The 14,691-nt window shown below is 48.7% G+C and overlaps 1 protein-coding gene across 2 annotated transcripts in view; it reads left to right on the top strand.

Moving 5' to 3' along the window:
• Window positions 1–8,092: 8,092 nt before the first annotated feature.
• Window positions 8,093–14,691, top strand: part of CACNA2D1 (calcium voltage-gated channel auxiliary subunit alpha2delta 1) — a 565,021-nt gene continuing 558,422 nt past the window's right edge. For both annotated transcript variants that reach the window (XM_054989047.1, XM_054989046.1), the window contains exon 1: window positions 8,093–8,373. In XM_054989047.1, the coding sequence (XP_054845022.1) occupies window positions 8,279–8,373 (95 nt within the window). In that variant the 5' untranslated portion in view covers window positions 8,093–8,278. The remainder of the gene's footprint in view (window positions 8,374–14,691) is intronic.

Here is a 14,691-nt window from a genome sequence, read left to right as displayed (position 1 = left end):
TAACAACCTCCCTTCAAGATACTAATTATATTGATAGGAGTTCAATTTCACTTAGTAAATCTGAGCAACGTTGCAGGGTCTCTTTATTTATTTAGAGGATTTATATGCTACCTCTGTAAGAGAAATGTTTGAGGAGGCTCACAACAATACCATCCAAAAGAATGATTAGGGAATTTTTGTGGTGCTTTGTTGTTTCCTATATGTGGTCTAAATTGACTAAAGAACTTGTGAATAGAACTCTTCTCTGTGTGCTCATCCTCACCCCTCAGTCCATCCTGTATTTTGGTTGTAATAACACGAAGGCCTTGCTGTGTGCCATCAGTTTGCACTCTGGGAACAAACGAAGGCTACCGATGTTTCCTTCCTGCCCTGTTCTCAGTCTTGGGTACGTTCTTCCTTAGCAATGTAGAGATAACCACGGAGTCTTTCGCAGGGCTTTTTTCCTAGGAAAAGAGGTGGTGGAACTCAGTGGGTTGCCCTCGGAGAAAATGGTCACCCAGCTGGTGGCCCTGCCCCCTGATCTCCAGACAGAGGGGAGTTTAGATTGCCCTTCGCGCTGCTCAGCGGCGCGTAGGGCAATCTCAACTCCCCTCTGTCTGGAGATCAGGGGGCGGGGCCACCAGCCATGTGACCATTTTCAAGCGGTTCCGGAATTCCGTTCCACTGCGTTCCTGCTGAAAAAAAGCCCTGGTCTTTTGGATAGTTTGTTACATAACCTAAAAGAAAACATAATCTTGATCTGTCGATCTATCATGTTCCTAACACCATGTGACATTCACTTGATTGTTTATGTATGCTTGTAATAATCCTCTGTACTGTAAGCAATTGTTGCTTACTTGCATCATGCCTGTGTGATGGTAGAAAGGTAGGTGCAGCCTGGTTGTTGACATGCACCCTGCGGTCATAGTGTGTGCATCAGGCTTATTTGAGAACTTCTCATAATAAATCTTTTCTGCTTCTAAGACCACCAGGTCTGAAGCCTTGATTTATTATTTAGACAAGGAGAGAAGGGGGACCTTGTAATTGGCAAACAGAGGCAATTAAAGTTTCCCCCAACAAGAACAATTACACAAAAAGTATGGCTAGTAACAAAACAGACCCAGTTAGCAATTCAGCAAAGTAGCAGCATTGCAACCAACAGCAGCCAGCCTCCAGATGAGGCCTCTCAGAATTCCAGCTGATCTCCAGACTACCGAGAGGGGTTCCCCTGGAGAAAATGGCAACTTCTGACGAGGGACTCGGAGGCCTCACCGTTCAGCTGGGCTCCCTCCCCTCCCCTCCCCATACTCCTCCCTTCCCAGGCTCCACCCCCAAATCTCCAGAAATTTCACAAGCCAGAGTTGGCAAATCTAAACACAGCACAAAGACTCCACTGCAGAGATGAGGCCTACAGGAAATGTAAAATAAATAGGGTGTATTTTAAAGCTCCTGAAATACTGTTTAGTTCAATTCAAAAGGAGGCCAGTGTCACCTTAAAGACCAGCAAGACGTATTCCAGTGTAAGCATTTTTAAGGCAGTGCTAATAAAGTGAGCTCCAACTCATCGGACATATTCCAGAATAAATTCTGTTGGTCTTTAAAGATGCTCACTGGATTCATTTTTTGAATTTTGCTGCACCAGAATAAGATGCCTGTCCATCTGGAATTGAATGAGCCAAATACTGAATGCAGAATTCTTTCTCAGGGTTTGAAAGCACGATGTCCGAGACGTCTGTAAAAGTGCTTCTGCAGGAATCCTGGTCTGAAATCAAAATCCACCACCCAGACTTTGCTCGCTAGACACTAGGCCCTGTGAAGGGAATGAAAAGTGAGACTTTTCTTTGCCAACTACCTCTAAAACACCTCTGAGAAAGAAGAATAACAACTATTTAAAAATGTGGGCACAGTGAGCCTATGATCCCGCTGAGGACAGCTATATTGGAGTTTATAGCTGCCTTCCTGTGCCCTTGCCCCCCCCCCCATATACAGCAATATCAAAAACAACACCAGAAGAAAAAAGCGAGAGAGAGCATTCCTAGCAATGGTGGCCCCACCCACTAATTGAAAGGTCCCTCACCAGCTGTGCCCACATATTAGCCACACACAGGAGGAGCCAGTCAACATTTGGCCGCAATGTAAGAATCACACCATAGAACAAAATCTTCAGCAGACAAGGCACAGGTATTGTAGTGCTAAGAAAAGCCCACAGTGCTCAGCCTAGGACTGGTGGTGGTGGAGAGTGCCATCAAGTCATAGCTTACTTATGGCAACCCCTGGTGCGGTTTTCATGGCAAGAGACTAACAGAGGTGGTTTGCCATTGCCTCCTAAGAGCAGCAACCGATGTTTATAGGAGTGATACTTGAATGGAAGTTTATGAATTTTGGAATCCACGTCATCTGGGAAACCATCTTTGATAAAGACTTGGAAATGGGACCCTCTAAACGAACTGGTCAGCTCGTTAGATGGTCTACTCTGCTTGCACTACTTGGACCTGTACTCTGTATCTCAACCTGTGGACTTTTTGAGCTTTGTATAATAATTTGTAATTTGTACTGAAGGAATACCAATTGTTCATGGGCTATACCATCATGATGATTATGCACTAGCACTTTATGTATGGGTCTACATGAAGACTGTGTGTACTGAGAAATACTGAATGGCAATTTGCTTCTGGCAATAACAATATAAGTTGTTTGTATGTGGTTGATACGTTTTTATTTCATTAGCACGTCACGTTTTGTTGCTTTTGTTACGGAGTGAATATGGGGGGGCAGAGCTGGCATCTTGGTTTATTGAGTTTGTGTCCATATTTGGAAGTGCATTGTTGTGAGCAAGTTGTTTAAGGTTGAGAGGGGGGCTGTCTGTGGGCAAGAAAAGGTTTGCCTCCCAACAATACCAGCTATACCATCTCAGGCTCATTCAGTTGTTCATCTTCCAACATTATATATGCCATCAAGTGTTAGCAATGCCCTTCACCTCTCTATATTTGACAAACATGTCAGTCCCTTTGCAAAAGAATGGACATACCTCTGATATCTAAAATCACCACATTTCAAAAACCAGTGGGAGAACATTTTCATCTCCTAGGACGTTCCATTGCTGACATTCCATTTCTGACTTAAGAGTAGCAGATCTCAAGCAGAGAAAATTTTCTGCACTTTGCTCCCGTTTTATCAAGCTAATTACAACATGTATTATAGCTAGCTTCCTGACACTCTTCCTGACACCCCTCCCACCTTCTGCCTGGATTATAAGGACCCCTTCCTTTTCCCACTCATCATATTTCACAAAGGGTGCTTTGACACTCGAAAGCTCATACCTTGGAAATATACTTGATCTTTAAGGTGCTATTGGACCCAGATCTTATTCTTTGACTACAGCCCAACATGGCTACCCACCTGAAAATACCTCACAGGGCTGTTAGGAAAAAATGAAGAATGGGAGAATGCTGTCTGCTCTTTGGGTCCCCACTGAGGAGAAATGCAGGTAAATAAATGAAGTAAATAAATAATACTAAAACTACATATTGTCTTAGACTCTGAGTTCCAGCTGTACAAAGACCTAGTTAACATTGACTGATGCAGCGAACAAAAACTACATTACTGCACAGGTGCAGAATAATACAAGAAGCCAAGAAAAGCACCCACAAAAAAACCCAAATCCTTCCTCCTTTTCCCCTCCTCACCAAAGTGTCATTGAAGTGGAAGAAGGACTCTTGTCTACGAAGAATGGAGCTTTCCCAGTTAGCCTAAATAAATATCGTCTTCTATCTTCATAACCCACTTTCTGCTTTATGCTACATTGTGCCTTGAGCAGGTTTCTTTTCCTTTTTGTTTATTTCTACTAAGCCCTAAAAGGAAAGACGGAGGGACTTGGGACTGTTCAGTTTGGAGAAGAGGAGGCTGAGGGGAGACATAATTGCTCACTCTTAAGCAGGGCTTTTTTTCTGGGAAAAGAGGTGGTGGAACTCAGTGGGTTGCCCTCAGAGAAAATGATCACATGGCTGGTGGCCCCGCCCCCTGATCTCCAGACAGAGATGCGGTGGGTTCCCCCTCACTGGCAGTCTTCAAGGAGCGGCTGGACGAATACTTATCAGGGATACCTTAAGCTGTTCCTGTGTTGGGCAGAGGGTTGGACCAGGAGGTCTGTAAGGCCCCTTCCAACTCTATGATTTGATGATTCAGTGTTTGCTTCCCACTTCTGTAACCCTAGTCCACCTGCATTGTTTATTGGATGTCTTGTGCTGCCTGATCTCTGCCTTAAATCTCAGTGAGGTGGGCTATAAATGACTAAGTGAATACATGCACATGCACACTCCTGCGTGCACACACACACTCCTGTCCCACCAGCCTAGGCAGCAGCATGCTCGTCCGCTGGCAGTAAAAAGTCTCTGTTGCCCTTCTGAGTCTCTGACTGGCCAGCACATTTCTTAACACTCCATTGAGCAGCACTCCTGTTCACCTGTCCTCGCTTCTCCATCTTTGGCTATGACTTTCTCATGACTGAAGGAGGGTCTCCTCCCATGGAGGGCTGCCCCTTCCCTAGAGAAAAAGGGGCTTTGCTTGGAAGGACAGGGAAGGAGGGCTGTCACCCCCCCTGGGCTGCTGACAAGGGGGCCGGCGAGAGGGAGCAGAAGGCAACAGCCTGGTGGATGAGTGCCCATTCACTGTGGCAGCCCCCCCCTTGTTTCTTCGTGTTTATATCCTTTCTTTATCTCCATTGGAAACAATGGCTGCAATCCTAAAACCACTTTCCTGGGAGTAAGCCCCATGGAATAAAATGGGACTTCGAAGCCAGCCCTGCTTAGGACCACTCCCAACGTGCTCCCCCATGCTTCTGTGACTTTGGGCAGTAAGGGCAGTTAGCCATACAGCTCAGAGGAAAAAGAATCTTTGGCTTTTCCCCCTGGTTCTGGTGGCACCCTGGATATTTTCTCTAATGTACGTGAGGTGCTTCATCAGGGCAGGCTGGGGCTGCTTCTGAAAAGGCAGGAAGGTGGCTGGGAGGAACGAGGCTTCTTGTCCCTTGCGCCTGGAAGACGTGTTCCGTGCCTGGTGCTTCATTGCACCCTGGGGCATGTAGGCCTTGGAGGGCTGCGTTCTTGAGGGTGCACCAAGACATCCTACTCCAAATGCATTCGAGGTGCTGGAGAAGAGCAGTCCTTTCCCTGCACCCATCCGGCACCAACAGCCGTACCTGCATACAGCAGAGTAAGCGAGGGGCAGGAGGTGAGGGAGCCAAGCGGGAGGTTTTGCAGGCAAGGTAGGTAATTCACTCAGTTCATTGTTTTTCCCATTTGGTTTTCTTGCCCAAACAAATGGCATGGGCCTTTTTACCCAGGGCAAATCCTGCTGGGCGACTGTCTACGTCACCAGGCCAGGAGAGGAGGGCCACAGGCAACCCCAGGGGTCAGTCAGGGTGTAGAGCAGGGAGGGAGCCAAATCAGTGTTTGTCCTATGCGTGTCTGTTGTGCATACTCAGAAGTAAGTCTATGTTTTAATGGGCTTTGTGCAAGTGTGTTGAATCGGGGGGGGGGGAACCACCAAAGTTATACTTTGCCTAGGACATCAAAAACCCTTGGGCTGCCCCCCCCCATTTGCTTGGACGTGAGTACAAGCCCCTTGAAGTCAGGCAGCAGCTCCTGCTTCTTCTACAAGCTCCAGATCCCCTCAAACAGGCAGCTGACCCCCAACCCACAACAGAACGATCCCTTTGCCGGGAGAATAACAGGAAGGGGTGCCATTCCAGTGGTACCAACCAGACAGCCCTTAGCCCAGGGATTAGGAGGCCAGCACATGAAACCTATAGGTTGCCCAGGAGAAAGGGTGGACTCCTGCTTTGGTACTGATGCGGCTGGTACCGCACACATCATGTCTGCACTGATGCCAAGCAACCATTCCGCACGGGAGCGTACGCCACTGCCAGAAAGGATGTATGGAACAGCAGCGAGCTCACAAATGGACAGCAGCATCACAACCGTCTTGGTCGGCAGGGTGGAAAACAGCAGTGGTCGGGATAAAACGTTAGAATTGTGGGTTCAAATCCTTCCTCTCCCGAGATGCGTATGTGGCCTGGTAAGGCGAGGCCTGCCTTCAGGAGTCCAGTGGGCAACTAAGTGCAGCCAGTGGGAGGGAAACCCGGTAGGATAGTGGTTAGTGTCAGACTAGGCTCTGGGAGGCCTGGATTCAACCCCCAATCTACCCTTAAGGGGTCATCTAAGGTCACTCACACACACACACACACATTCTCTCTCTGCCTCTTTTATAAAGTCCTTGTGAGGATAAAATGGATGTTAAGCACAGAGTAACGAAGGCTGCCCTGAGCTGGGAGGAAAGAGAGGATAAAAATACACACAGTTTTTTTAATGGGGACTTTAGATGAAAAGCATGTAAGGTTTGTTGCTCCAGAGAGCAACAGCCAGTAAGAAGAACAAATGGAAGCATGACTGTGTGATGGGGGAAGGCTTTGGCGTCTCCTCGTGGCCCAGCCCCCCCCCCTTCCCTCCTCCCTGCCACAGAGGACCTGAGGAGCAAAGCCCTGAGCTAAGGGAGCTCTTTCACTCACAATAACGCACACACAGCCCAGGCAAGCCCAACCTCATCAAATCTTGGAAGCTAAGCAGGGTCGGCCTTGGTTAGTAATTGGATGGGAGACCTCCAAGGAAGACCAGGGTTGCAGAGACAGGCAATGGCCAACCACCTCTGTTAATGTCTTGCCATCAAAACCCCACCAGGGTCGCCGTAAGTCAGCTATGACTTGAAGGCACTCTCCATCACCAATGCACACATTTAAAGGCCTGCAAAGGCTCTCAGGAGAAAGAGAAGAGCCATCTACAAACCCTCAGCAGGGCCCTGGGATAGCCAACTGCTGAGAGTGGTGCACAGGCTGATGGTTTGGCTTCTCCGTTTCCTCTACCTTCAACTAGTTGATTGTGTCTACCAGCGAGCTGCCCAGCAGAGAGACTTGGTGAGAACGCCTGCAAAAAGGGCATATGGGGAAGCCCCCTCCCCTCACCCCGCAGCAACAGCGACTTACTATTGCTCAGTCTTGCAGGTCTCATTGGTGGCTTGTGTGGCCTGGTGAGGCTGAGGGTTGTATCTTTGCCCGTGCAGGGAGACGAGAGAGGGGGTAGTGCCGAGTAATGGGCGTAGCAGCGGCCTGGCAGTGCCCATCCTCCTTTGAAGTTGGTGGGCAAGTCCTTGAGGGGCGTTGCCATCGCCCAGTTGCCCGGCCTGCCTCCACACGCTCAGTCTCCCTTGGAGTAACACCAGTGCAGCCTTTGGGGTTGCGCGGGCAGGCAAGTGCGAATGTGCGGCTCTTCCCTGTGGCTTTTAATTGGGCACGGGGTTGATGCGCAGCTGCTGCGGAAACCACCCTGCCTCGCGCGGACGCGGCTAGGAGGAGGCCGTTTCAGCCCGAGGGCGGAGGGGGTGGCCGGGAGGCAAGACTGCGCCGCCCCGTCGAGAGGCGGGAAAGCCCGGCCGAGGCGGCCCAAGCACGTGCGCGCCCTTCTTCAGCGCAGCGGGCGGCCTGGCGCAGCCGGGCGGGGGCGCCGAGCCCTTCCCCTTCGGCGGAACTCCCGCTTCCCGCGCAGCCGGCCACGGGCAGAAGCTCGGCCGCCCGGCTCTCCTCCGGGCGCGCCAGGCGGGCTGCAAAGCGCAGCGAGAGCGCATCTGAAGGCGCCTCCCTCGCGCGCCCGCCCGCCCGCGGCCGGGCTCAGCCCCGGGGGCGAGGGGGGCGCAGAAGCGCCGGGCGACTCGCCTTCGGCCGGCCGGCTCCGGCGCCTTCCTTCCAATCCCGGGCAAAGCTCGCTCGCAGGCAGGCAGGCCGGCAGGCAGGCCGCCCCGCCCCGCCCCGCCCCGCCCGCGGGAGCATCAGCCCGGCGAGGCGAGGCGAGCCGCGCACTCCGGCGCGCACCCGCGCAGCGCTTACAAAAGTCGCCCCCAAGGCGGCGGAGCAGACCGAGCCGAAGCGAAGCGAAGCGGCGGGGGGAGAGCCGCGCCTCCCCTGCCCGCCTCCGCCCCGGCCGCGCTCCTCTCTCCGCCGCGCCCCGCCGGCGGCTGCTGCTGCTGCTCCTCCTCCAGGCCGCCGCCGCCGCCGCCCGTGGCTTCGCCCAGCAGAGGGGCTGCGCCGCTCCTCCTCCCCCTCCCGCTCCCCTGCCGCGCGGGGCTCCGGCTGCCTCTCGCCCAACTTCAGTCCTCCCGCCTCGCCTCTGCCGGCTCGCCGGGCGCCGCGCCGCTCCCCTCGGCTGCGCTCCTCTCCTGCGGGCCGAAGGCGCATCGCTCGGGCGGCGGGAAGATGGCTGCTGGCTGGCTGCTCTTCGTGAGCCTCACTCTTTTCCACTCGCTGGTGGTCAACCTCTCCGCCGAAGGGCCCTTCCCCTCGGCCGCCACGTAAGTCCCACCTGCCGGCCCGGCGCCGGGGAAGGGAGGCGCGGCGCGGCGCGGCGGGCGGCTCCGGAAGCGCTGCCCGCGGACCCGCGCCGAAGGCGGCCGCCCCGCAGCCGAGAAGAGGCGCGGGCGCCGGGCGGGCGCTGGGGCTGCGGCGCCTTCGTGGGTCTCCCCGCCAGACCCTCCGGCTGCCCGGCGCGTTGCGCCCGCAGCGCGCATTGGGCAGCCGGAGCGGGTCCCGTGGCCGCGGCGGCTCGGGAGAGATCCTGCCCGCGGCTCGGGCTGTTCCGAGAGGAAAGTTTTCCGGCGCGTCCCCCGGGAATCGCCCGGGAAGGCGGTTTTGGCCCAGCTGCGCGGGGTTATTTTGAATGGATTTTTCTGTTTTTGTTTTTTATCTTTTAAGGGAGGGGAAAATGTGGGTTTTTCCCCCATTTTAAAAAAAATCCCGGCGAAGGCCGCCTCTGAAGCCGCAGCTGTAAACGCGGCACGGCAGAGTTGCTCCGCTGGTGGCGACCCGAAAGCTCCCCAGTGAATCGCATGAATGTTTGGATACTTCCCAGGGTTGGTTTCATGTGCCTGGGTGCTTTGGGAGGCATCCACGCATGTGCAAAAAAACAGACCTGGGGAAGGGGTTTTTAAAATTGTGCTAAAGGGTAGCAGAATGCAGCTATCTTTTTGTCTTAAAGAAAAAACAAAACCAAAGAATTGCTGGCATGATTAGGCGATGCACATTTTAAAGCGCTGGAGAATTTTTGCAAATGGCACTTGCCCTCCTGTTCTGCATCAGTACGGGAAACGCATTTGGAAAACAGCAGACAGTTATTAGCATGAATCTTGCCCACAGCAGGGCCAGGTTCTCATCACAAAAGGAAGGCAAAAAGGAGGAAAAAATAGCTTAATATTTTTAGGCTTGGCCAGGAACTCGTGAGCGGCAGCTACAGCAACAATTTGGGTGAATGATCTTGGTTCACTTTAGAGCATCCCGTTTCATAAAACTATGCGCTGCTATCATGAAGCATCTTCATGTGAATGACTCACTGTAACTCATTTGATGCTGAAAAAGAAGAGACGGTTGCTGGCTGGCTGCATCTCGGAGCGAATGCACAATTTCCTGCCCTCCTTCAATTGGTCTGGCAAGGAGAATTCCCAGTGATAATTGTTAGTAGTTTACCAATTAACTGCCTGGCTATTATAATTAGCTCCAGTTCCCCCTGTTTCCTTGGGTGTTGCACAAATGGTTATCGGGAGAAAGTTGAGAGATCTATGCAAAGGGGCTTGCTAATGAAGCCTCACTCAAGCTGGTGGCTCTCTCTGTCATGATCCCATTTCCTTGGGCTGGAACGTGGAGCTGACACTTTGTCCATTTTCGTTTTGGAGGCAAAGGTAATAACCGCCCCTTAACTGAAATACCGAGTTCTGTTTAATTCCACCAAGGGTGTGGGAGGCTTCAGTACTTAATTTGCCAGTGGAGTGATGTGTCCTGTCATTGGCTACTGATTGCTTAAAATTTGCTGGACATGTACTGCAAAGAAAAATGGAATAGAATTGAGGGGTGACTCTGCTAGGCTAAATATGCCTTGAAGAGGACTTTTCGAATAAAGGCAGGCAGGGTTGGGAGAACCGGAAACCAGATGGGGAACTGGGAAGGTATGGTTGGTTATTCCCAAGCCAAGATGCGTGGTGCACAGTAGCTCTACACAATGTGAAATGTTGGAGTGGGTGTGCTCTTCTTTAAAATAGTATTTGTAAGAATGTTCCTTTGTTCAGAAAAGGGTGGAATGAGCTGTCTGTTGGAAGAAAAACTAAGAAAATGGATGGAAGATAGTTTTTTAAGTACACACATAAGTAGCAGTGTTCTATTAATAACTAGGTTGATTTATTCTGTGTTCATGTGCATAATAGAAACATATCATCAAATTCAAGATACTTTTAGAATAAAGAAGGCACATGTAGTAGCTAGGAGAGAGAGAGAGGCCAGTATCAAGCCCAAACTGAGTGGCAAGCAAAATGCCAAAATGGCATACTGCTGGTTCCAAATTATATTTTCCGACTGTCTTTTAAAAATAAATCTCTCTTGCTTTTTAAACATCACCACTTGCAAAACCAGTTCAGGCTGGAAAAGGTCTTTGATTAGGCCAATCTTTGGAAATGTTCTGTGAAGTATTTCAGGGGGGAAAGTCCTTTGGAATATCCAATAGCATTGACAATATTTTATGATAAACAGCTGCTTAGCATTGGCTGCTCTCCTCCAACCTCTGAGATGCCGGCCTTAAATATTTGCCATTGGCAAATGTTGTTTTTCATACAAGTGCTTCATAATTAGAATGGTGTTTCAAAATATACCTTTTTAAAAAGGACTACTTGATTAAAATTTCTGGAATGTGTCTATTTCAACATTAATTTTTGAGCCCGTGTAATTTTCTGTGCATGGCACTGTAGTCACACACAGCAGATCTGTCTGTGTTTCAGTTTACAAAATGTGTGGGTTTATCTGAGAGCTAGAATGTCATGTAAACTCAAATTTGGTATGCTACTTAGTTAACTCTGTTCAGTAAAATGTGCAATAAATATACTCAAGAGTGTGGAAAGGAAAACATCTACAGCTTCTATAATTTATATAAAAACAGGCTTCTAATCAGAAACATTGTTCTGTTCTAGTAATTCCAGAATATTTTTAAGCTATGAAGCAACAAAAGTTATTCATTATTTTAGAGTATTAATTAAACGTTATGTCCAAAAAGTGACTGAACGATAGAATGTTTTCATGAGCTGAGGATGAGTTGTTTGAATTACTGCTAAGACTTAATATGCAGAATGCTTTTAAAAAACAAATCCTCATCCTATCATGCATATTTAATGCCTTTTTCATGGCTGGTATACCGAGACATTGATCTGAAAATAAGCACGAGGGATGGGAATACCTGGTTGCATCGAATGTTTACAGATATGTTAAGAATAAATAAAGCTAAAACAATCTGTGCTCATGTTAATAAGAAATATGCAACGAACAGGATTTCAGACAGGGAAGTGCTTCATTCACAAGAATTTAATATTCCATTTGCTACATTTGAAGGAATCTTCTTCTAGGGAATTTGAACTCAAAAAAGAATATACCTTTCCCTGTAATGAATTAGATTTTTCTGATTTTCAGCATTAGACTTCAGGTAGTTGGAGTAAACTAGCTGGTGATTCTTTGGTCTTGCAGCATAGTGCTGGGCATCTTTACTCAGAAGTAGAGTTAGTGATATTTAACCGGACTTCCTTCCTTCCGAGTACGCTTGTGCTTTTATGGATGTGAAGTATAACCATCATTTAACCTTTGCTGTAAAATCTTTAGTTCCTGTTATCAAAGCTGGATTGGTCAGTTGTTCAGCACAAGCTTAAGAACTCTCTCCCTTAGTTTGTCTGGATGTAATAGTTTGCTGTAACGATCGAGGATTCCTTCTTATAAAGAAAGGAAGCTGAGCCCGGAGAGGGAATGCCAGACTGTGCAAATGCCCCTCCGTGATTTTTCGCCTGTCATCCCGAGTGCTGCTAGCAGCATGCAAGATGAGAAGCATAAACTACAGGTGGTTACAGTGTGATCATTCCTGTAGGGGTGTGTGGATAGAATTGGGTACATAAAATGTTGATAATTGATCATCATCAAAATATGTGGGTTAGCTAATCTGGCTGTAGCCACGTTTCTTCGTATGTATGATGCGTAGGGGGGAAATGTAAATGTGTTCACTGCGCGTTATGTTCTAGGGGACTCACGGTCTTTCCCCCTTTATGCTCTTGGACATGGGTGGTTTCTTCTTATGCCATTGTGGATGCTGAATCTAACATTGTAACATAGATATTTTTTGTTGGTGGTGTGGATGGAAATGCAGTAGTGGTGACACAGGGTATTTTCTAGAAGTAAAGCATTTACAGCGCAGTCCTAAGCAAAATTACACCTTTTAAAGTCCATTGAAATAAATAGTCTTAAAAGGATACAACTTTGTTACGGATTGCACCTTTAGCGTCCAAGCAGTTAGCTACCTGGAAATTCCCCAGTTCTCACCAAAATGAGACTAGGCTGCTAAGGAATCTGATTTTATATGGCTGTATGTAGAAATGCTTCGCTTATATCCTACCAAATTCTTCTACCTCAGATCTTAGGTGCTACAAATGCTGATGTTGCTTTTGGTTGTCAGATAAAACCCTCTTTGCTTTCAGAGGCTTTTATCTGATCAGTCGTTAGTGAAAAATAAGCCTGATTAAACCCAGGTTTGAAATATCAACTAAGAGTCCTAAGTATTATTCAGGAGTAATTAATAATATGAACTTTCTTGGCAGTAAACTATTCAAGGTTGAATGGGATCAGTAACAGTTAAAAAAAAAAGTTATACCCCACTCCTAAACGTGTCACAGAGTTGTCCTGTTTAAAACCAAAGGGCGTGCCGTCCTATACAGGGGGTTTAGATAGGAGGAAATAAGGTCTAATTAACTGTAACTGGAGGTGGGTGAGACCTGCAGATTGCTTGTTAGTCCAGTAGCCCCTTTAAGACTAACCACCTTTATTAAGCTTTAGAGAAGCACAGCTCTCTTTGTCAGATGCATCTGACAAGTGTATAAGTGATGGTTTCCGGCTCATAATGAAATGTTCATTTGCAAATAGAGTTTGAATCTCATCTCTTTGCATGTGGTCAGTGCATGGATTTTAGATTAAAGCACACCTTTCAAGTAGTTGCTGCTGGTAGGGGCAGGATCCACATGCAAGGAATGCTGATAGGGCGCCGTAGGAACCACAGTTATTTGCATTGCGCAGCAGTGGCAGGTAAGATGGGGGATGTGAACTGCCTTCTTTCTCTAATTCTGCACATAAAGGGGTATGCACCGTGTTACTAGAAATGAATAAGCAGGGCTTCCAGATCCTGTACCTTTAACTTTAGTAGTTTTCACTTGTTGCTTTAAAGGGCTTTGCTCCCCAGACAATGCAAAACATGTATATTGAAGTCGACGGGGATTCTTTGAATGATTGGTTTATATAACGTGTTTTTCTTGAAGTTGCAGCATACAGTGAAATGGATCTGTGAATAAATGTGTTGTGATGTTTTGGTGGGATTTAACACTGCCCAGCTTGGCTATCTGGATGGATTCATTGCTGTATGTGTGAAAAATTCTTTGGCCTGTCAGTTGTCCAGTCAAATCAAAAGACCCTTTCGTCCCGAGAGAGCGCCCTGACTGTTTTCATGTAGCAGTTCTTCAGACATCTTGCCAGATGTAAAGACGACGACCGCGATGAGAAGAGAATTGCTGGCGGATTGCCATAAGTGAGGTTTTGTTCTCAGAGTGGCTTCAGTTCACTGAGATGTCACTTCGTTCGGACATTTTCTGCAGTGTGAGTCTTTTAAAATAAATCAGAAGGTTTCTCTGTGTAATATGACAATACGCATCGGCAGGAAGGGCAGGGCAGAGAAGGCACAGGTGCCCTCCTGCCCCCCACTTGCCCTCTCCCCTCCTTTGTACCTAGAGAGTATAAACTGCCCCTGGGCCACTTGTGCTTGGGAGAGAGCAGGAAAGAGCAGCCCAAAGGCAGAAGGCTTGAGAGCCGCCGTGGTCTCAGGGCTGCTCTAGCTGTATGGTGCAATCCTCCTTAATCACGCACACAAAGCTGCCTTATGCGAAAGCCTATCGTAGGCTCCTTACGTTGGGTGTTGTCTTCTCAGACTGCCAGGGTCTCAGGCAGAGGCCTTTCACACTACCTGCCTGGTTCTTTTACCTAGAGGGGCTGGGGATTGAACCTGTGATCTCCATGCCAGGCAGGTACTCTGCCTCTGAGGCACGGCCCCTCCCAGGCTCTGCTTGTTTTGGAAAGGTTGCCAGTCTGGGCGATTTGCCTCCCTGGCATGTAGGATTCTTGGCATTTTGGGGCCATTCACTGCCAGGATACAGACGGGAAAGAAACCACTTTCCCTTATTTATTAATTTGGTTCTTTTATACCCTGTCTTTCTCCTTGATGGAGAATCAAAGCAGCTTTCGTCATTCTCCGTAGCTTTATCCTCACAGCAACCTTGTGAGGTAAGTTAGTCTGAGAGCCTGTGACTCTCACCCAGGGAGCTTCCGTGGTAGAGTGGGGTGGTCGAACCTGGGCCCCCCAGATCCTAGCTGGATACTGTAACCACTGCACCAACCTGTCATCACAACCACACGTTACTAACTTTTTTAAATTGCTCAGGTATCAGAGGTGAATGAGCTTCAGGGCACTTCTTCAGGAAAGGTGCTATTAGCACTGAGCTCTCTTCTTTCACAGAAGCCCGTGAGCTATCTTTACTAAGAAAACCTTCCAGGTTTTA

Source organism: Eublepharis macularius, chromosome 9 (genome assembly GCF_028583425.1).
Source record: "Eublepharis macularius isolate TG4126 chromosome 9, MPM_Emac_v1.0, whole genome shotgun sequence".
Taxonomy (NCBI): domain Eukaryota; kingdom Metazoa; phylum Chordata; class Lepidosauria; order Squamata; family Eublepharidae; genus Eublepharis; species Eublepharis macularius.
This window is presented reverse-complemented; position numbering and strand designations above follow the sequence as displayed.